Source organism: Anas platyrhynchos, chromosome 1 (genome assembly GCF_047663525.1).
Source record: "Anas platyrhynchos isolate ZD024472 breed Pekin duck chromosome 1, IASCAAS_PekinDuck_T2T, whole genome shotgun sequence".
Lineage (NCBI taxonomy): Eukaryota > Metazoa > Chordata > Aves > Anseriformes > Anatidae > Anas > Anas platyrhynchos.
The window spans coordinates 46,351,205-46,375,079 of NC_092587.1; the positions used below are offsets into that span (position 1 = coordinate 46,351,205).

At 33.9% G+C, this 23,875-nt stretch overlaps 1 protein-coding gene across 3 annotated transcripts in view; it reads right to left on the bottom strand.

Annotated features, from left to right (window-relative positions):
- The window catches only part of CFAP54 (cilia and flagella associated protein 54), a 113,292-nt gene that overhangs the window by 31,799 nt on the left and 57,618 nt on the right, over positions 1-23,875 (bottom strand). For all 3 annotated transcript variants that reach the window (XM_072036319.1, XM_072036316.1, XM_038173083.2), the window contains 18 exons: positions 23,269-23,411; positions 21,391-21,572; positions 20,235-20,462; positions 19,810-20,033; positions 19,556-19,691; positions 16,460-16,574; positions 15,333-15,485; positions 14,455-14,649; positions 13,615-13,702; positions 12,973-13,179; positions 11,335-11,401; positions 8,678-8,860; positions 6,621-6,707; positions 5,475-5,597; positions 4,035-4,088; positions 2,453-2,657; positions 2,020-2,114; positions 295-464 (listed from right to left, as the gene is read on the bottom strand). In XM_072036319.1, the coding sequence (XP_071892420.1) occupies positions 295-464; positions 2,020-2,114; positions 2,453-2,657; positions 4,035-4,088; positions 5,475-5,597; positions 6,621-6,707; positions 8,678-8,860; positions 11,335-11,401; positions 12,973-13,179; positions 13,615-13,702; positions 14,455-14,649; positions 15,333-15,485; positions 16,460-16,574; positions 19,556-19,691; positions 19,810-20,033; positions 20,235-20,462; positions 21,391-21,572; positions 23,269-23,411 (2,655 nt within the window). The remainder of the gene's footprint in view (positions 1-294; positions 465-2,019; positions 2,115-2,452; positions 2,658-4,034; positions 4,089-5,474; positions 5,598-6,620; positions 6,708-8,677; positions 8,861-11,334; positions 11,402-12,972; positions 13,180-13,614; positions 13,703-14,454; positions 14,650-15,332; positions 15,486-16,459; positions 16,575-19,555; positions 19,692-19,809; positions 20,034-20,234; positions 20,463-21,390; positions 21,573-23,268; positions 23,412-23,875) is intronic.

Genomic DNA, 23,875 nt, shown 5'->3' on the forward strand with positions numbered 1-23,875 from the left:
AGCTTTTCTTTGATTTTTTATAAAACTGTATAACAAAAACACTGCACAGTGAAATCACAGGCCAATAACTCATGACCTTTTAAAAAGTAAAATAAAGTAATAATAAAAAAAGGAAACACTAGGATAACTTAATGTTTGTGGATACTTCAATGGGCTTATTATGTTTCATTGCTAAGATTTAGAATATTTATGTAACTTTGTAGACATAAAGGATTCAAAGATATTGCTAGATTTATTTTTTAATTTTCCATAGTGAAAGCTGTACAACGTAAGGTTGTTCATAATTTTACTTACCTGAATGCTGCTTGATGCCGTTGTTGAAAAATAGAAGCAAGCTGAAGTTTGGCCTCAATAAGAGCCTCTATATCTTCAACAGAACACTGGGATATCTCCCCATCATATTTGTCCTGTATGTTCTGCACAAGATGGTTAAGACTTTCTTCAGCTTCTGTCAGTAAAATTCCCTAGAGAAAAATACAGCATTGAAAATTGAAAAGAAAAGAGAGGGAGAGAGAGGAAAAGAGGGAGAGAAAAGGCATTCTCTTCCATTATAATCTACTACCACTACATCCTAGAACAAAGCAACTTTAATACAGTGTACCTTTTCTTTAAGTAACTGGGATTTCTAATTTTGATTTTGCACGTTTACAGATTCAATTTGCTGAAACTAGGAACATCTTAACTATGCCTGTACTATTGTAATTTATGTTCAACTACACCGTATATCATAAGATAATATTTTATGGGCTTGACAATTTTTCATTCTTATCATTATCTTACAGCTATACTTGATAATTTTATACTGTACTTTTAGAATTTTATACAATAAAGAACAATATTAAAATACAATATTAAAGACATTGCAAGAAGTATTGCATACATTTCTATCTGTACTCTGACAGATCTTTGAGAGTAGAATTTATCCTGAAATTTCAACTGTAATTTATGCTCATTCTGGCAAACAGATCTGTAAGAAACTGCAAAAGCCAAGTCTAAAATAAAGTTAATTTTATGTAAAAGATCAGTTATCAAACTTTCAGCAGAATTCAGAAAGAATTCAAAAGTTTGTATCATCCAATATCTTTCTTTTGCCAGTTTGCTCAGTGAATTCTGAGTTCTATTGTAAAAAAAATAAAAACAAAAATAAAAAACAAAACCAAAAACAAATAAATAGAATGGTTGAAGAAAAATCAGAAGTGTAAAAAATATAGTATGCCCCTTAAATGAGCTTGATTCAAATGAATTTAACAGTTCTATTGTATTTATTCTGTAGATGCTAGTTTCAAGCTACACCAAAACTTTTAAGTTTCTAGTCCATGGTATGTAGCAATTGCCATTCAAAACCATTCACCATTTCACCAGATGTATTTCATACAGTATTCAGTTTGTTACAATGGCCAAAAGTAAATACTTCTGAAGTGGAAGGCGCCTCTGACAGAAGAATATGTCAGCCCTCAGTTCTTGGCTTTTCATTATGTGAAACTGACAAGCATGAAGTTTGCAATTTACAAACAAACAAACTGACTAACTAAGAACCTGTGGTATTTTTCTCCAAAATAAATTAAAAGAGAGAGCAGGATAAAAAATTTGAGATATTTCACATATGAATTCCTTTGCATTTATTTGTAGAGCATACTGTACCATCAGAGTGTAGAGCATACTCTCCCATCAGAGTGTCTACAACAGCCACCTCTGAAAGGAGATGATTTTATCCTTGAAATCCCATTCGGTCTCTATTCTTGTTGCTGAAACAGTCCTACTAAAATCTGATTGTGACAATATGGACATTTATACAGAATAAACTAGCCTGTAACCGCTACACATATTTGAAAAAGTACACTGAACAACAAAGACTTCATGTGTGGCTAATAAGATTAGAATCAGATTAGGAACAGAAAATTCTAGTCCCTTTATTCATGTCATTTTACCATCATACTTTCTGTTACATTGAAAACATTATCAAAGTTTTTGGAACAATCTGAAGTTTTTAAAGCTTTTTTTCCTAAGAAACAAAATTACCTTCAGCATGGCCATATTTAATTCATCTTTACAGTCAACGAGCTGCACCATTGTGCTTCTTTGTTCCTGTTGTCTTGAAGTCTTATCAGCATTAACTGTCAAATGCATTTCAAATGAAATTTCAGATAACAGAAGCAGAATCAAAGTATTTTCAGAAATTTGAAGCATATGCCCTTTTTTTTCTCTATTTCAATAACAAAATAAGTCAGCAAAACTGGAACACAGCTGTAATAATATTAGCTATATTGGCTAAAATGCCTGGAAAAATCTTATAGTTTAATATTTCAAAAAAAGACTGATATGTTCAGCAACATCTAATCTGAATGTTTTTTAAAATATGACAGTTTAATGCATATGCAGTTATTAAAAGTGAAAAAAACTATGCTTGAAAAGTTGCAGAATACATCCACTTTTCCACCACCCTTATAATTACCTTTTACATTTGAGGCTGTAACTCCACTTGGCTCGTTATCAGCAGAATAGATGTGTTTTTCCACTTTTTCAGGTATAGTATTTATTGTGGCAGATAGGCAAATGATGAAATGCATTTTGGCTAAGGTTAATTTATTCATAATTTGTTGGTTGCACAGTGGCAGCATTGTTAAAGACAGACTCCAATTAAATATGTCTTCCAGTACCTACAAGAAAGTTAATAATTGGTACTATTTGAAGTGACATATCTTACACTTTGTTGAGGTCACATTCTGCTTCTATGTTTATCAACAATTAACATGAGTAATATTAGTAATATGATCTTAGTCATTAGTTGATGTTTTCCTTCCCAAACTTAATTCACTCCCCAGCAGCACTTGCTACAGGTGCAATGATCCATTTTCCCATAGAAGGTGCATCTATTCCTCTATGTGAGTTCTTGTTTTCTACATTGTTCATAGTGCTCTTTTAGCTAGGGTAAAGCAAAAAATATGGAGGTAAATGTGCAGTTCATAAATCGTAACTCAAAGGAAGCTCTGCTGCTACAGTTGACCCTAACTAGAAAGATGAGGCAAGGAAAAAAAAAAAATGATATTCATTACAACATCCTTCCTTTATCTTGAGTTTACTATTCTCACTTTAGATTAATAAATTTAGAAGCTGAAAGTCTATACAGCTTTGCAAAATCATGAGGGGACAAATAAGAACCCCATACAGAATTTGAAGTGTTCAAATCAAAAGTTCGAAATAAAGCACAACTTCACAAAATAAATCTGAAACAAGTGAAATCAAAAGCTGTCAAAATAGACATCTCATTTCTGTCTTCTAATATCAACTGTTGTAGGAAACACAGCCATACTGTAAATAAAAGGGATGAAAGTGGAAGGGAAAAGTGTTTTGGTTTTTTTCTACTTCAACAGTTTGTCTTTATGGTACAGCTTCTTTTCCTCATTCTGCTAACATTTACCTCTATGGGCTCAATGGATCTGTGACAAACAAGTGAAAGAAAACAATTAAAATGAAAAAAAAAATCTGGATGAACATGTAATTTTAATTAAAAAGAGAAATGACTATTGATTAACTGGTTTACAGATTCACCTCCTTATTTTTTCTTTTTTTTCTTTCTTTTTTTTTCTTTCCTTTTTTTTTTTTTTTTTCTTTTTCAAAAATGGATTTCAGCCCCAATCTGAGTTAGAACAAACCTACAAAGACAGCTCTGATAGAAATTAAAAGGCCAGATGACTGATGCTCTTGGTATTTTAGCAGAATGAAAAACAGAAACTACATATCACGATGAAACATCAATAATTCTACCAGTATGCTTTGCACAGACAAGGCACAGATTTGTACAAATACCATTCCTGTCTGAAAAAAGGTGATAATGAAAGTTGCCTCTCCCTTAAGAGGTCAGTCATAACAATTAAAATTTATGAAATGGTAAACTGTTGAGAATAATGTTTTCTATTTACTGTTTTTTGCTAATAAGATTTATTTTCTGAACCAAATAATCTCTAACTGATGCCAGTGAAATAAACCTTTATGTATAGAATGCAAATTTTAGTATATTCAGATTATTTTTTTACCTGTAAATTTGTAACAGTCAAGAGAGATTTTGAGGAGTCAAATCTTTGTAAGGCCTGTAAAAATGGACAAAAAAAAATGTGCTTGAGTATAAAATAAGCAAGTTAGCAGAGCAGTAGAAAAGCATAGTGCATTTCCAACAATACTTTGAGGGCTCTGAAAATACCAGCAATTACTTGGCTTCTATGGGCTTTACATTTCTGAACAATAATCTTAGACCCAGATCTATCCCTGCAACTCCTACGCCATTCACCAGGACTCTTTAATTTGAATCAAGCTAAGAAAAAGGCAGAGGAGTTAACCAAAAAAAATCCTCTTCCAAATTCTAGGAACTCTACAGCCACCAACTACCAGTTGTGTTTCATGTTCTTTACACTTCTGAGTCCCAAACCTAACTCCAGGCTTAGCACGTGCCTCTACTGCTATTCAGCAGCACACAGAACTGTGAATGGAATGAAAGAAAGAACTACAGGTCAAAATGAACTTGAGATTTCAACATTCCCTTGAGGGCTATAAAAACAACAGATATTCTTTGGGTTATATGTGCTTCAATTTTCTGAACCCTAACCCTAATTCCAATCCCTGCTCAAAAACCCTTTACCTTTTCACCAGGAGACAAATCTGTCTACTGAGAGGAAAGAAAAGGTAGACTTAAAGATCATTTCCAGTCTTCATCCTAACTGAGAGCTCTGCACATAACTGTCAGTGGTATTCTATTTTTTATTAATTCTTTTATTAACTCCAATGACAGATGTAACCTTATACCATCTCTGTCATTCCCTGGAAAGTGGGTCCTTCTCCTCATTCTGAGAGCTGTACAAAAGTCCAGCAAGCACACATCTTCTATTTGTGTCACACCTTAGCCAAAGTCCAAATGGTGAACCTTCTCTGCTGTTTACCCAAACATTCATCTGTGAACCCCATTAGGTGGGATTCATTAAATCACGTGACAAAATTGACCAGACCTCACCCTAACTCTATGAGCTCTTCAGACAATACTCAAATTCAGAAAAAGACTTAAAGATGTATTTTAACCTCACTAGCATCAGTAAGGATTAAATGCATTCCTTAATGTACCCATAAGGAGAGAGATTGTAGAATGACCTCTCCAGTGAGGATGCTAACTCATTAAGGCTCAACTTTGTGAAAACGTAATGAAGCTTGTACTATAAGGAAAAGCATTAGATTTCAGGTTTTTATCTTCCCCTGAAGTTAGTAGGAAAGTGACACTGGCGAGTTAAAAAATCAGACTGTTTGCTAAATATTTTCATTTTATTTTTTAATATATTACTTTTTAATATTTTACATTTTAATATTTTACTTTTGTAACATTTAGGATTTTTTTGAGAACATGTAATGACTTGCAGATTTGGAGTATTTGCAGTTATATGAAGAGAACTGAGTGTTATGGTTCAGTCAAATTATACTTTATTGGTGTTTACCTTTATTTGTTCAGTCTTTCTGTACCCTGCTGGTATTTTCCATGGAATTCTTTCTCCACAGTTAAGCAAAGACAGTTCATGAAAGGCCTCTGTAAAAAATCCTATATCTGTAAGTACTTTGATCTGTGAAAAAAATAACAGAGGCTTTGGTTTAAAACAAGCAAACAAACACCAAAAAATACTTAATCTTTTTGCTCAAAATATAGTACATTTAATGGTAATTTTCAAGTAGATTTGGCTACTGGAATAGTACATGGATGGAGAATGTTCTTCAATGGAAAGAAATTTTTACATTTTTTACTGAGTAAGTGAAATCTTAAAGATGAGTCTTTAAACAAATGAGGAGGGTAAAAGAACAACCCACCACATTCTTCAGAAACATGCTCCTGACAGAGGAAAAGATCTTAATTCATCTGGTTAGAACTCTGAGTGACAGTCCAAGATCAGCCCCCTTATCAAAAGCAGTTTCACAGATGTTGCTCATCTTAGTCTCATGCCACCTAGATATTTTTCCTAATCCATATCAGCATTTCCTGAAAATATCTAAAACCAGTAATACTTCAACTCTTACTACAAGTTAGATTCTTTTGAAAAAGAAAACAAAAAGGGATTATGAAAGATAAGAAAAAAAGTGAAAACACTAGTGAAATGATAAAAGTATGTTCCAGAAGTCTGACAACATGGTTTCACCAGGATACTGACAACAGATCTGGAAGTGAACATTATGAACAAATAGATTATTTATGTTTTGCACAGTGGAAGAAGATAAAAAATATCAAGTAATGAGTATGGATCTGAGGTGGAAAAATCTTTAATGATCATATCTTTAATGTTAATATCTGTTAAATGGAAAGTAGAAAGAAATTACGGAAGTATTTAACACTCACTGTAAAACACCAGCAATAACACTATCTAAATAATTCTACATCCTACAAAAATTAAGAATATAAATATTTGCAGTTAGCAAAATTGATTGTAGAATAGAACAACTTTCTAAGAAACACTAAGGATCAGCTGAACTTTAAAGCACTGCTTTTCAGAGTAGTGATATATGAAGAAATATTAAATCAACTGCGTTTAACAAAGAGGTAAAACATTTATTTCAAATACAACGTGCAGTGATAAAAAGAAAGGTTCTTTGATTACCTTGAAGATTCTTCCTTCAATGCATTTAGCTGGGTCCTTACAAATCTCAGAAACAAAGTATTGGTATAATGTGAACAATGGTAAAATCTGTAGGAAAATATTAGGTCATTTAGTTATAAATGGCATAAAGCTTACAATTATAGAAATGTACTTTGCCATTATAGATCACAAATACATTGGTAATAAAGGAATACTGCTTTCACTTCCACATGGCAGAATTAACACCACTCTTTCTCTTACGCTCTGTGAAGGATGAACCTTTTATGAAGTTCTTCAGCTGACTGAAGCTAACCCCTAATTCGTTAGTACTATCTTATATACAGATACAAAAAGTAGAATGCAAAGTTTCTCCAAAATTATTCTCTTGGTTCAAGTCTGTGGTTTTTTTTTTGGTTTGATTGTTTGGCTGTTGTTTTTTTTTTTGTGTGTTTGTAAGAGTGTAAAGATCCTGATAACAGGGGGTTCTAAAACTGCCTGCATTTTGATTCTGTAACTTTTTCTGTATAAGTAACAAAACAATAAAATGTTGTGAGCTTTAAAAAATAAACACAATGAAGTCTAGTAGTTGTCTAAGTGAAATAATACCAGTTGTAAAATAAACTGGATGCTGATGAGACTTATTGACAAATTAATTTACTTTCATTTCAAATTGAATACTTTTGTAGAGACAACTACATGAATGTTAAAAATAAAAAAATAAAACTTTCTATCAAACACATACTGTATTTATTATTATTGAACACTTCAGAAAAAAAAAAAATATTTTCTAACAGATATATTTGCTTATTCAAATTTAAAGAACTTCCATAATTTAATTATTGTTCAGCTTTTACATTTTTCTTCACTTTATAATGTCCCTGAGCTTGGAAAACACTAACAGCACTATTAGTTTCTTTGTCAAATGCACTTTCAGTTTTTCATAAAGTAGCTTCAGAATTTGGATTACAAAAGCTTCAGGCAAATATTTTAATTGTACCCAAACAGTTTCCAAATGCAATTTGAAGTGCTTCTTCAAAATGAGGCTCTGAAGTATTTTATTTTTTTAAATAAAACTTTAATCCTGATGTATTTTGATTTGTGTCAAATCTTCTTAGTGCCCACCATCCAAAACCTTCATACACATTAAATATTCAGTGGAAATGAAGCTCTCATCCTGCTGAAACTGTTGTTGCTTTGACCATGATCTATGGCCCAGATCTATATTCTGCTAGTGCAAGTGCAAAAGGAATCAAAAATGTGCATGCCGTGTGAAGCAAGCAGTCAAATTAAATGTCCCTGCCTCCAGGTAACTGTCTGCTCCTTGATCTCACTCAATCTCCCATAGTGAGGGCAGTTAGCCAGAACTTAGTAACAAAGTGAACTCTGGTAAAGCAGGATGGAAAGAAGCAACTACCAGAGATAAAACAGACGTTTAGCCTGAAGTTCCAGAAGAAATCAATCAAACAAATGGCTTACTGACAAAAACAGGAGTAACAACTTGCTGCTTCCTCCTCTCTAACCTCTCTCCTATCTTCACCCCCTAATCTTTCCTTACTCTTTTGCTTCCAGCCACATGATCTTCTCCCCTCCCTTGCACTGTCTCTGCCACTTGCAGGACCTTTGCCTAAGTGATTTCTTCTCATTAAAGCAGTAGAAAACTATCTACCTCTTTTGCTGCAAATTTTTGTGTCAAGTCAGGAGTTTATTTACAGAGATATCAAATAATTACCTGATATGATGTAAGAAAATTTGTTGGAGCATACAGGTGCAAACAAGAATAGATGTAGAATTGCACCTTTTCAATACTAGTAAGTTTTTCAATCTATTTATTCCAACGTATGCATCTTTGAAAGAAGTTGGATTAAACTGGAAGTGGCCAGTCATTAAAAGGGAGCAATGGCCACATAATCAATGTAAGAGGGCAACTGTGAAAACAGTCCATACTGAGTAATCAGAGAATGTGAGCAAGGTGCCACAGAACCTAACCATACAGGTATTTTACTAGAACTTCCATGGTTTGTCATAAATATATCCAATACAATAATGTAATAATTACAATATCATAAACAAATACTTACTGTTAAATTTTGTTTTGCATAGTGTAGTTCGAACATAAGGAAATTCAGACTTGCAACTACAGTAGAGACATCAGCTCTGTAGCGATCAGAGAACAAATCTATTCCAGGAATGAGCATATTAATTTCATATTGTGCAAAGTCACAATCAGATGTGGGGTGTGGAAGAGAAGCTCTAAACAGGGTCTGAAAATAATAACAATTAACTGCATGTAAAAAGAAGTGTAGGCATTTAAGAAACACTAAAAACCTCTGACTCTTTAGACTTATAAATGACTTATAAATGAAACTCAGCCAATGCCAAAGTATCCAGCTGTTTCAGGACAACACATGAAAAATACTTTTACTAAAATGATCACTGCTTTATGTGTGAACTTTATGGTGAGGGAAAAAAAAAAAAAAGCTGTAACTAGTCTATGGACAGCATTTCATGGTACTGCAAAATTGAGAAACTGATCTAGGTGCAGAAAAATAATCATAAATCAACCAGTACTCCCCAGGTAATGAGAAATCTTCCTAAGAGGCCAATGGCATTTCTCTCAGATTAGAAGCCAAAGCATTTCAAATAAATCTCTGGAAGCACTGGGAGGGGGAAAAATAATAATAATAATAATAATAAATTGCTAGGGATTCTTACAAAGATTTCTTAGATAATTCTTAGGAAAAGCCTCTGATCAGCACACAGAAGGAATTTAATAATTTATTTAAGCATCTCCATAGTCAAGGAAAACGTAGACAAAAAATGCATTGAGATGGCCCTGGGGAAATACTGAAACATCTCTTTACCAGTCCAAGGATGGGTAAAGACATTTCATGGGAAATGTTTTCCATCAGATGAAAAATCTTTTTTTATTATTTTTATTTATTTTATTTTGTTATTTTTTCCATAAACTAAGAGCAGTAGTCTGATTTTACTAATCCTTAAATACTTTTTGAGTAATCACCTCAATCGTGACTTCTGGGAGAGACTTCTGGCCTCTTTAAGGCCAATTAGAGGCTAGTTCAGCCTTTAACAGATTGCATTTAAAGTCATTCTGAGTACAGTATTTCAAACTGTACATACATGGAAATTTCATCTAAAATGCCTAAACTAAGCGAAGCATGTACTGTTATCCTCCTGAATAAATAAATATATATAATGTAAATGTAAATAATGTATAATGCAAAAATTGTAGGCAGCAAGCTACACCTTGCCACTACTTCTCTGCCACATAACCTGACCCTACCATACTAACAAAGGCTAGTTCAGCCTTTAACTAGGTCAGCTAGTGCATCTTCAGTGATATAATTTAAAATGGATATGAACTTTAAGGAAGGAACTTAAATATTCCTCCCTTATAAAGGGAGGAAAACTAACATTGTCTATTGTCTTCCTATTGTCTATATGAAGGATATTCCTTCCCAATTGTGTTTATCATATCATAATTAGCAATGATATGCTAGACATACTCAGATCTGAGATATTAACAAGCCTAAAGTCAATAAGAGAGGTGGAATTTAAATAAGGTTATAAAAGAGCTTTCCAAATCACAGAACAAATTATAGGCTTGAACTTGGCAAGGTTCAGTGACAGTAATTGATTACATTTTTCAAGACTTTCACCCTGCAAGGTGCTCCTATCCCAATTAATATCAGGCCCACTTCAGTCAAGTCACAATTATTTCTACCTTTATACAGCTGCAACAAACTGTTACTACTATTTCTGTCAAAAGGAGGAATCAAAATTGTTCAGGTTTGTACCACCTGCAATTAGAGAGCTAGAAGCTAATCAAAATTCTCCTTTGCCTCTGTTTCTTCAACTTGTTCTCCCTTTGCTGAAATTAACAAGGTTTTAAATGCAGCCAAACAGGTCAAACAATCACAACTGTGGCTGGCACAAGATATTAGAAAGTGACACTGGTTTGTTTGGAAGTCAACTAACTTCCTATTACTGCATTGGGATGAGTTAGTATTGACCCCAGTGGAGTCTAACTGACAGAATACTGGTTCTTTTTCCAATATCACATTTGGTACTGATATCTTAAAACTTCCCTTTAGAAGTAAATTGAAACTCTTCTTTTTCATCCATAGTTTGTTTCTGAAAGTTTTCAAATTTAATTTTAATAAGCTTATTTTCTTTGTAAATTAAAATAAATAATTTTGACTACCCTCAATTTTTAGAGCAAACTTCTTATGCAATTGATATTTTAGAAATATAACTTTCAATGCTAAACAAAATACCAAAAAAAAATCTTTTTGTAAAGAGTCTGTTCTCCTGATTGAAAATTTCTGACAATCTGTGAAGACTTTGTACAGATCAATGACAGCATCCATCTATTGTTGATGCCATCCACCTCTTCCTGAGCAGAACACTTCAAGAGAAGAAAAATGTATTTGACTGCCAAATATTTTAGTTATCTTCACTTTTCAGTATTTCATTATTTCTCAGAGACTCGCCTCTCATTGAAGTGATAATTTTTAGGCTTTAGTACAGGAATAATGTTAAAAAACAGAATAAATACATCTAATCTAATGTGCATAAATTGTCAACTACCTCTGATCTACAGCTTTCCTTCAGTCAATCAAAGTGAGAAAAGAAATATTTTAATAGAGGGTTATTGTGATTTAAATATTAGAAGCAATTTGTCATTTGTGAATTCTAACTGAAATCGTACACGTACCTTAAAGAGTATAGCAGAAAAATAGCAGTGTTTAGTTCTTAATCTCATATTCGATGTTGTTATATATCTAAAGAACAACAGATTATAAGAAATATGAACGTGTCCATCAATATAAATTATTCAAACTTTTTTTTTATCTCGTATAATAATGATACTAACACAGTCTAGATGTTTTCCACATTGGAAAACAGCTGCCTGTTCTGTAGACAGGTGTTCTGCCATGTCATCCAAGGAATCATTTGACCTAAGGCATACCCAGACAAAGGGAGTTGTCTAGATTCCCTTTGAAGTAAAGGGAGAGAAACAGGCAATTTAAGAGCAAAAAATAATCTCATCCAAAACTAGAAAGATAAAGCAGGTCTAGAAACTCAAAGTGTGTTCTTTCCATAAAGCCTACCATATCCAGCACATGGGCTTTCACATGGTAGCTGTCTACCTAGATTAAACAAATCCGACAAACTATCTCACTGTCATAGTATTAGGATATTCCTCTGATTTATAATATTCAAAATCTTTAATACAATTTCAGTCTTTTAATCTGCATCTTACAGTCTGAGAATAAATTGCTCTAGAAACAGCAACTCAAGGGAAGGATGTCTAACAGCCCAAGTTAGGTCTGAGTAAAAAAGATCTGCTTCAGCAAGAAGCTGAGAGGATTGCTTCCTCCAGATCCCTATGAAGAGTTGGAATGGACATAATAGTAATAAAGGCACAGTGCAGCAAATATGTGCCAGAAGCACCTTTAAAAGTGGCTAAGGATTGGGTCTTGCCTAATTGAACCTTAGGTTGCACCACAGCTCAGAATGAGAAGAGTACAAAAGTGGTTTAGAATCAACTTGAACTCACTTCTTTTCCTCTTGAGGGCTAATTCTGAGCTGCACAATGTCATTTCATGCTGAAATACCCATGTTAATGCTTTCAAAGGTACTTCACTTTACAGATATTTTACAGTGTTATTAATAGGCCCTGTTTCCCAGCTAATGTAGTTTACACAGATGAAGCTCTGCCTTTTCATGGTATAATGTTTCTAAGGTCACTTAGAGTTGGCATGGATATTTCTAAGTTTTATATTTTGTACATTTTATATAGTGTACGATATATTGAGAAACAGCTTAGAATTACATCCTTAGTGCTTTACCAGCAGTCAAGCAGTACTGTACTGAAATATTTATTGATGGTAGACTTTCATACAGTAATTCAAATTTCATTTAGTTGTAATTCACCAGAAAATGAGTACTTTAGGCAGTAAATCTGTCCTTAGGATACATTAATATTTAATATGTGCAATGACTTGGGAGATGTGATATTTCAATTGAAAATCAATAAGACTGTAAAATCCTTGTGCTTATGACTTTTTATCATTTTGTTTTATTTCAATGATCTCTCCATATGAAATACAGCTGCAATTACGATCGAAGAGCACGCCAGAAAAGGGAACAAACACTGTTCTCCAAAAAAGCAACTTTCTTCCTGAAAGGAAAAATTCCTCTTGTTTTGCTGAGTCTTTTCTATAGCAACTCTTTAGTGTTTTAAATTAATTTCAAGTTGCTTAATGTTCTTGATAAGTAGTTCTTTTGAAAGAAATGTGTATATAAATATATATATATATGTAAAATATTTTTTTAAAAAAGTACTTACTGAGCTATCTTAGCCACTAAAACTGCTGCATGTAAACATCCCCAAATTCCTGCCCGAGAAATAAATTTCTGACCAATATCAGTAGATCTTCCAACTGCAAAGTAGTCTTTAGCATTTTTTGGAAAACCTAACTCTTGCCAGTTGTTAAGAGCATCAGCAATGTTGAGTGTTTCATCAAGGGCTTGACACCAATATTTAAAAGCAGCTCTGTAACACATAAAAAAAACATACTCATCATATTGCTGACATTTTCCAAAGTGAAAGATAAGACTGGCTTCATTTTACCTTCATTGCCTGATATATAAATAATTCTGATTAGGTCAAAAACTGAAATATAGTTTCTAAGCACACAAAGATACCATTGGTGGTCAACACGTTCATTCAGACTTTTACTAAGATTAAATTGTCAGGAGATAAATATTACTTCCTAAAAACATATAGAGATGCTTAATCTTATAATTAGCTAGCAAAGAAAGATGAACTATTTACAGAGAAAAATCTGTCAAAATATAGCTAAGAGTGAGAGAAAGAAAAGTTATATGGACCTGAAAACAGCACAAGAATTTATAAAACTGTACAAGTGTGTAAGAATGACAATCAAATAATGAAACCCTGCTCTTTTAAATTCCAGTAACAGTGTACCTTTTGTTTCCAGCATAAAAGTGAAGATTTCCAAGTTCATGTAAAGCCTGAACCTTGAGGTCTCTCTGGTTGTTTTTTTCAAGGATTCCTGTTATTTATTATTTCATCAATGAGAGAAAATATTGTCACATCATTAAGTTAGTTACTGAATCTTGAACAAATTTTGCATGAAAAGTAGACATGCACTGTCGTGTTATTCAGTGCATGAATATCACAGAAAGATTTACTAGGCTTGCATATTTTGCCTTCAAATGTACAATTGCTTATTCCTACTAACTCAAAAGACAAGAGTATTATGTATTTACAATTTTTGTATTATTAAATTTTAATTAATTAAATTTTATATATTGTATTGTTAAATTTTTGTATTATTGTTTTCTCAGACTGAGAAAACATTCTCAGGCTGAGCTTTAAATATATGAGTAAAGCCATACTAGAAAGGTAAGATGGACACCAAGTAACTGGGTTCTCATACTCAAATGCACAGAACATGAAAGGCCTATTTCCTAGAAAAAAAAATAAAATAAAAATGTCATGGAATTAAAATGATTCCCTTTAGCATTACAGATTTTTAATTTGGAATTAATCAGCATAACACAACTGAAGTAATGCTTGTTCATAAGAAGAGAGAACTGTAGATGTGATGAACCAACTAGTATCTTGTTTAGGATCTAATGCAGATTTTCAGAATTAAGAGAGAAGGTTGTGCGTTTCTGGAGACTACTTTTCAGACAGTTACAATTGACAGAGGAAAATAACACTGGAACAAACAGCGAGCACAGGTAGGTAGAGTGACGTTACACATTAACTGTAAACAGAAATTAATAAAAAAACAATTACCAATTGTTTGTTCATAGGAAGAGACAATTACTGGAAACTGTGACCGTGGTATTGGTTTACTCTCAACCACACTGGAGAAATTAAATTTTTCTTGAGAAAGGTCATGTGGTATTGGTAGAAATATCAGTTCACCTCCCTCTTTAAATTCCAGCTTTTTATTTGGAGAGATTTGACTTGTTGCTCTTCCAATATTTTCTAGATCAGAAAAACAATTTATGTGACCAGGTCAAAAAAAGTATTCTATTATTACAGCACCACATATATTTCCACACCAAATGTGGTGTATTCAAACAAATATATGATTCTTTTGTGCACTATTTTAAGCTAATTTCCTATGTTCTTACTCTGTTTTCATGTCTCCTAATCAAACTCACTGGTGAGCAGAAACAAAGAAAAATATGGAACCAGTTAGAGAAAATAAGTTGGTAAGAGCTGCTCGTCAGTCCACTATTGAAGGTTTGACTTAAGAAAGACAAGTGATACAGTTACACGAAAAAAAATATAATCCAACCAAGAGACAGAAATCATCAGAAATCAGGCTTAGAATTTGCACTTAAAGAGTTTCATACATAATTTTATATTCTGTGTTTTTTTCTAATTCTCAGTAACAACTGAAACGTGATTTAGAAAAGAAAGGGAAAAGGGGAGGGGAAAAGGGGAGGGGAAAAGTAGAGGGGAAGGGAAGATAATTCTTTTACTATTGTAACTGTATATACACTTCATACATGCTTCATTTTGAGCAACATGGTTCACTGGGAGGTGTCCCTGCCCATGGCAGGGGTGGTTGGAACTATATGATTTTTACGGTCCCTTCCAACACAAACCATTCTATGATTCTATGATTCATTGAGTGAGAAACACTTCAATGAAGTACTCACCTTGTGTGTGTGCAAGAAATAATGAAAGTAGTTTTCTGCTGTGTCTCAGTGCTCTGCTGTGAAATTTAGATTTTTTTAGAGTTTCCCTAAAACATTTCAATGTGTCATTCACATCAAGAGGTACATAAACTAGATGTTTTGCTTGACTGCTACCTGAAATAAATTAACAATTATGGAGAATAAATTTGCATTATATAAACACATATTTTTAGTTTTAAAAAATGTAAAACTAAAATATATTAATGCAATTGTCACTTTTGTTTCCCCATTCAAACAGGAATTAAAGAAAAATCATTAACAATCAGGAACAACACTTCTGAGCAGTTTTATCTTTTTCAGTGTTACATTTTGGTTGTTGCATGAAACCTATTTTCTCTGAATTCCATCTGCCCTGACCATGCATCAGGTCAGCTTACTACTTTGATTCTTGTGTCTTAGGCCTGGGAACAAACCTTTAACTACAACTGTTGGTCCTATTTACTACAATTCCTGTAGTTTCTACATACCAAACCATCATGCTCTGGAACACATAATATTATCTACTCTTACATACAGAATTATTTACCATTTAATGACTTTCCTTAGTTGAATTCCACACAAAGTCTTGTGCACAATGCCTTGATGCTTCTGTAATAGGAGAAACTATGCTTCTATTAATGACTAAAACACTTTAATCCCAATTGGAAAGAACAACATCTATGGGTAAAAAAAAGTGTTCTGTCACCTTATACTTCCTTTCAGCTTTTGTATTGATTCTATCATTAATAGTGCAAGTTCACATTAACTTCTGTGTGTGTTGGTGGGTATCCAACAATACACACAGAAAACTAAGCCAAGATCACCAAGCTCACTCAGTGTACTGTAGGTCTGGATGACAACTGCTCTTCTCTGCTTTCAGATACAGTTTGAATATATTTGGAGAGATCTTCACAACATTATTATCCATCCAAAATATCAAGAATAATAATTTGAAAATAAAACTGATCTTATATTAAAATAAACCACTTATAGGAATGGTGGAAGACCTACAATAAGAAGGAAAACCAAAACCAAAAAATCCTGTAGGAAAAAAAAATAAAAAGGTTTAGGGAGAAAAGAGAAGTCATGATACTAAAATGAGCTCTGACCTGTATAATCATTTTTAATCTCAGGGTAGGCAATGCATCCAGGAAAGACCAGTACACTAGCAGCATGGGCAACAGGCAGCTGTAGGTTCCACCCTATGTAGTCTCTGCAACTCATCTAAAAAGCAAGTTTTGTTTCATGATCATTGAACAATATTTAGAAAAAAATAAAATATTTAATGTTTATAGTTAAGTATTGAAACACACAGTCACATGACAAAATAAAAGAGGACTAATTTACAAAGACACTGATGTCCTGTTGCTAGTATCCAGGTCAATAAATGTGAAATATTCACAACACCTTAGTACTGGATATATCATATAAATGCTCAGACGTGAAATTATATATCTCAATTTGGGATCAAAGTTGGAAAATATAAGTAATTTATATTAATGAACTAAACTTGTATCACTTATGGTGTTTGCTGTAATCATGAGCAGCTCACTGATGTTCAGCAAATATTCCTCCGTTCTTTGTCTGGACAAATGCTTGCAAAGAACCTGTATGTGTAAGTGTACAGGTATGCCTAAAGAACACACTGCCTGTAAAACACAATGTCATGCAGAATAAGGACATGCAAAATAGTTTTAAGCAAATAACAGAAGCAGTCTAACCCTGTCAGAAAGGAAAATTTCCAGACAGTGCTTATCATCTAGTTGTGCTAATGTAGACACATCACTTCATGAGCAAAGAAACAATTCAGAGAAAGTTCGAGTCTCTCTGAATGGCATTGCATTGTGAAACATAGTCACACCTTCCTAATTTCTAACTTGATGCTGTCATTTCTGAATAATCTTTATTTGCTATTAGTTGACATTAGTTTTCATTCTGTAAGTTAAGATGTCTTTCAAAATTATATTGCTCTTCCACATTACTCAGATCATAGTTGTGTAGAATTAGACAATATCCCAGGCTGGAAGGTACCCACAAGGATCATCAAGTCCAATACCTGGCTCCACACAGGACCACCCAAAAATCAGACCATATGTCTAAGAGCATTGTCCAAAGACTTATTGAACTCCAGCAGGCTTAGTGCCATGACCAAGTGGCTTCCCTAGTGAGCCTGTTCCAATACCCAACTACCCTTTCGGTGAAGAACCTTTTCCTAATGTCCCCTGTCACTGCTTCATGCCATTCCTTCAGGTCCTATTGCTGGTCACCAGAGAGAGGAGATCGGCACCTGCCCCTCCACTCTCCATTCTGAGGAAGCTGTAGGCCACCCTGAGGCCTTCCCTCAGTCTTCTCCTCCCTAGGCTGACCAACCAAGTGACCTCAGCAGCTCCTCATATGTCTTGCCCTCTGGATCCGAAGGGCTACCATCTTCATAGCATTCCTTCATACGCTCTCTAATAGTTTTATGTCCTTCTTATAACCTAAAAAAAAACACACACAGTATTGGAGTCAAGGCTGCACCAGTGCAGAGCAGAGCAGGACAATCACTTCCCTCAACTGGCAAACAATGTTTGATGCACTCTAGGGTACAGACAGCTCTTTTGGTTTCCAGGACACACTGGTGACTTACATTCAACTTGCCATCAAACTGAACCTCCAAATCCCTTTCTGTGGGGTTGCTCTCCAGCAACCCCACAGAACTGTGTCCCCCAGTCTGTACATATAGCCAGGGTTGTCCCTTCCCAGATGCAGAATCCAGCACTTGTTCTTGTTAAACTTCACACTGTTGATGATTGTCCAGCCCTCTAATTTGTCAAGATCTCTCAGCAAGGCCACTCCACCCTCAACAGCATCAACAGCTCCTCTCAATTTAGTATCATCTGCAAACTTCAAGTACTACATCCTAGTAATTTATGAAAACATTAAAGAGGACTGGCACTAAAACGGAGCCCTGGGGAACTGCACTAGTTACTGTCTGCCAGCCTGATGTAACCCCTTTTACTATAACCCTTTGAGCCCAACCCATCAGCCAGTTGTTCACCCACCATATTATGTACTTTTATGTAGAAGGATACCATGAGAAACAGTATCAAAAGTTTTGCTGAGATGCAGTAAGATTACATCAACTAGCTTCCTTTGGTCAACAATATTGGCAACCTTGTCATAAAAGGAAATTAGTTAATTAAACAGGCCTTTCACCTCATGAACCCGTGTTGGCTGACCACTGACTACATTGCCTTTCAAGTGTTTTTCAATAAATTCTGCAAGAACATTGTGGTTTGTTGGTGGTATGTGGTGCCTTTTTTTATACAAAGAACTATGTTCTGAATGGTGAGGCCTGAAAGAAGTCAGTAGGAAACAGCTCCCCGAAAGACATGACACAGCCTTGCAAGCATTATGTAGCACTATGTTGTCTCTAGGTAAGTCAGTGTTTCCTGAACCCCAACCAAGTTCAGAACGATGCCATCTTGGAGCTCTAAAACCCATTTTCCCCTCCTCCTTCAAGTTCTGTGTAAATATAAGCTAATAGAAACATATCAAAAATTTCAACCATACCACTGACTAGAAAAACGTTTTAGAAATAAACATTAGGCTAAAAAAAAAAAAAAAAAAAAAAAAAAAAAAAAATCCTAGTTTTAATAGCTAATCCCATGGAAAAAAAATCCAGTGGGAATATCAGCTTACTAAAGATACAAAGAAGATACAAAGCCTTAACTTCCAGTGAGCAGCTGTTTTTCTTTGGTGATAATCAAGTTCTTAAAGTTTTTCACTGGTGTTGCTAGTGTTTGGATTAATTCAATCTGATTAATTTTGGTCTTTAAAGACAGTGTTCCAATGCAGAAACAAAGCAATCTCTTTGTATTTAATTTTAATTAATCACACAGATTATGCAACATCCAAATAAATGTTTTCAGGTTAAAAGAGCAGCATCAACAACTAACGTGAAATTAGATTTAGGCTTATAATATGGAATGAGTACACAATGCATGGAAGAAATGTTCTCTGGGTCATCAAGTCCAGACCTCTCCTGTTGCTGGAGTCATGTCAGATAAGCCCTTTCGTGCCTTCAATCAATTATTTTCATTAAATTATTCTCATAATTTATGAACATTATGGAAAACCACATTAATCTAACCAGTGAACATACTTCTCTACATTTAGTTCACATTTAGAGTCAGTATCCAAAAAAGAAATTTGAAGTTCACCTTATTTGCATTATCAGATAGATACTTTATGAAATTAGATTCATGGCTCTCTGGGCTACTGAATTGCTGTTTTCTTTCCAGGAGCTGCCTCTGAGCATACACCAGCAGCGGAATCACCTGTTCTATATATCTCTCACTAAAAAAAAAAAAAAAAGCAAAGTACCAATTAATTAACTAATTAATTAATCAAAATAACAGTATATTTAACTGTATAATACTGCTTTTTAGTATTTGTTAAAGTTGTTGTAACTTACTGTGTAAATATGTTAAATTGTACAGCTATGTGTACAAGTGCTTCCCATTTCTTCATTTGATACAACAACTCTATTGTTTTAAAAACCAGATTACATATCCATTTCAAGTCAACTACATTCACATCATCCAGGGGAGACTGTGGATGGAGATTTGAACCACCATTCTCATCAGTAATACCTCCTAAACAACTGGGAATGCAGAAGTTGCCTTCAGGATCCACAATCTACAGTGAAGAAACATTATTCTACCTGTTACTGACAAATTTGTTTTTAGGAGAAATCAAATTATATAGAAAATACAGTGCTTGTCTAAAAACTTGTTACAAAAAATAACCTGGAGATATCGGAACATAACACAAGAGAAAGAAAATTATCTCTACAGAGAAGACATGATAATAAAGAATATATCATCTCAGTATTTTTACCTTAAGAGAATTGGTTGCTTGCAGTTCAGTTATCATATCAATGATCATGTCTGATGCCAAATAAAATGGCAACCAGATGGTGTTCCTAAGAAACTCCTTCGTAATGGGAAATGCATCCATATGGGAATGGGAATGTTTAGCAATTGACTGGGATTCTTGAGTATAGTTCCAAAGTTCTCGGCAAGCATTTTGAAGCAATGTCCAGTGGCCACCACGGTGAGCAAGAACCTATGTATATCATTCAGAATAGAGTTATACTTTGAAAATACAGAAATTAAAAGCTCCATTCTTTTATTGAGAAGGTAGAAGTAAACTTTCAAAATTACAATCAACAAATCATCTTTAATAACAGATTGCTTAATATTTCAATTTATATAAGGCATTGTAAAAACTTCATTTGGAAATTTTCATAGACACACTAATTTATAATTGATTTAAATTGTTGCTTCTGGTGTGAGAATAAGAAAACAAATTAATTCACACCGCCTAAAAATAAATTTTTACTTGGTTTTAGGTGGTTTTATGGGAAGAGTAGTCAGACTGCTTTTCCTTTCGGTCGTTGGTCTTTCTGTTGACACTACTGTGGCATCCACAAAAAACAATAAAGGGAAAGGTAAATCTACAAGTATTTTGAGAAATATTTAACAAAAAATGTGAGGGAAAGTTATAAAGACTAAATTAAAAATAAAACACAGTTTAATTATTATATATTTGATTGAGATATGCATTATGATAGGTAATATGTCTGACATTTCACAGAATCACAGAATCACAGAATTTCTAGGTTGGAAGAGACCTCAAGATCATCGAGTCCAACCTCTAACCTAACACTAACAGTCCCCACTAAACCATATCCCTAAGCTCTACATCTAAACGTCTTTTGAAGACTTCCAGGGACGGTGACTCCACCACCTCCCTGGGCAGCCTGTTCCAGCGCCTAACAACCCTTTCAGTAAAGAAGTTCGTAATTTTTTGATACATTGTGCTTGAACATTTTGCAGAAGATAAGAAATCATTGTTTTTTCCCTGGGAAAAAAAAAAAAAAGTATATTTGTGTTTTGTTTTGTTATTTTTTCCTTAGGATTTTTTATGTAGAAAGTTTTGCAATAAGGTGTTTAGTAGTAAAGAGAGTGTTTAATAAGAAAACGTATATTACCACTGCTCTTCTTAAATGAAGAAAGATTTTCGTAAAATGGTCCAATAAAATGGTATTTGATGGAAACTGGCTGCATTCTCTGGGGGACTGTGAGATGGATATTTCCATATCATATGTCATTTGAGTTTGAGGAGTACATGTTCCACTCAATTTACTGATGTGCTCAGAAGATCTATCTGTATCTGAAGACAAAACATTCACTGGTTAAAAATGAGTTAAAGTTTTCCAAAACATAAAATAGATAATATTATCAGTCAGCTAGGATTTTCCTGTGCCAGCTAAATACTTAAATGTTAGGAAATGCCAAAGTTAAGGTTATCATATTTAGAAGGTTATGATATTTAAAATGTAAGATGCTTTTACTTAAGATGAGGAAGAAGCAGGAATACAAAAAAAGTTTAAGCAAAATAATATGTACCAAATAGTTTTCCAGCCTCACAGCCAAAACACAACCATCCTAGAAGTTATCAAGTTTTAGGAAGAAGTCACCATGAGGCAAGCTCCCAAGAACCTTTCTGAAACCAAGTTCTTTTTACAGAAAAAGTTAGGAAAAAGTTTTGTGACAAATTCTGTGGTATGCATAGAATTGCTTCATTATTTTATTCAATAGTAACTGCCCTCAAAGGGGAAACATAAAGGTTCATGGTGGTGGGATACCGTAATATCTGAACTATAGGTTTCATGGTAGAAACTAATTTCACAATAAACAACGTTTGATGTCCAGGGCAAACTGCATACTTCAATGAAATTCTTTCACTCAAAATTGCTGAAACAGCTAGGATGTAATAAGCAGGATTAATATTAGTTTTCAGAAACATTCAGTTCCCAAGGCTTGTAAACATAAAGAAAGACAAAAGAGTATGAATACAAGTAGGCTGTTGCAAAGAGAACCTGTGAGTTCACCAGCTAGTTTTGTCATAACTCCTTGGAAAAGGCAGAGGCTGGTTGATTCCTACCTAACAAAGGAATGATAGGAGAATTTTGCTCTCTACAGCTCTGACAAGAATGTATTCCTTGAAGTGCTTTTGAAAATACCAAACTTTTGATTTTCTCTTGAACTTACAGTGGTTAGGCAGACTAATATGTGTTGACTTGTGTATTATCACTGTCTGAAGTAATCAAAGTCCTATATTTCACGATTAGCTGCAAACAGGGGCCGCCCTTCAGATCCTTTTGAAACCTCAAAGGATGTTACTGAAAACAGCTGGGATAACAGATAGAATGGTAAAACATGAAAGATAAATTTGAAGAAAAAAGGTGCAAGGTGAAAAAGGATCCTGAGGTAGCTTCTGCCTCGGGAAACACTGTGGAGCATGCAATGGAGGACACCTAAACTATTTTACTTTCATAGTTGATAATAATCTTCCATCTATAATTTTGAGAACGACTTACAGAATGACCCAGGAAATTATTGGGCAGTTAGGAAATCTAAAGAAAATTATGGAGCAATTCACAACCACAGAAATTGATAAAAATTCTAATTGCATTTAGAATAATATGGAATGTTACCAAATTAATAGGTGTAGCAAGTACGGTTTCTGCAAACTAAAAGCCAGTATCACTAAATTATTAGAGTTTATAAACTTAGAATGAAGAATCATAACTTGATAAAAATATTTATCAACACAATAAATAATGGTCAGAGTTATTATAAAGGTCTCATTATTGACTATGACTTATGCTATAATAGGTATGTCAAAAAAGAGAAAATACAGGAAACACTTGAAATCCAGAAACCCAATCTCCACTTTAAACGCGCAGGAGTGATTTTCCAATGGTAATGTGCAAAAATAATGATGCAAGTCAGGATGAAAGTTAAGAGAAAGAAAAAGGTACGTTTAAACTGATTCAATTTGTATACCCATTAAAAGTTCTTACAAGTTTGTTTTTTGGTCAGTCCTGAAGGTGGCTTTTTAAGGAGAAAAGGAGTTGGTGTTCTTCTGTTATTCTCTACAGATTCTCCCATCACTACAGTTCCAGAATTATTTAAAGAGAATATTTCAGGATCCAGAATATTGTAACTGCAGAATAGAAGAAAAAGGAAGGGAGGAGGGGGGGGGGGGAAGGGAAGGGAAGAGAGAGAAAGAGAGAGAGAACTTTGATATAAAATTCAGTTTCTCAAAAGTGAGTTTTCATTATTTTTCAAAACTTCCATTATATTTCAAAACTTTCAAAAGATATAAAATCTGACCAGTCAAGTAAGCAACCAAAAGTGTGCATGTCACCTGCCCTCTGACTGAAGACAAAATGTAGTACACTGTATATTCATTTGCATGTGGAAGCTGAGTTAGTCATACGACAAACTGACTTGATACTGTGGTTCAAATCTTTGCATTAATGGCAATAATATAGTGATCTACTTTAATAGCAATCATTTTAGGAGTAATTTCTTCTCAGAAAGAGTAGTCAGGCATTGGAACAGATCACCCAGGGATTTGGTGGAGTCACCATCCTTGGGGGTGTTTAAGAAAAGGCTGGATGTGAT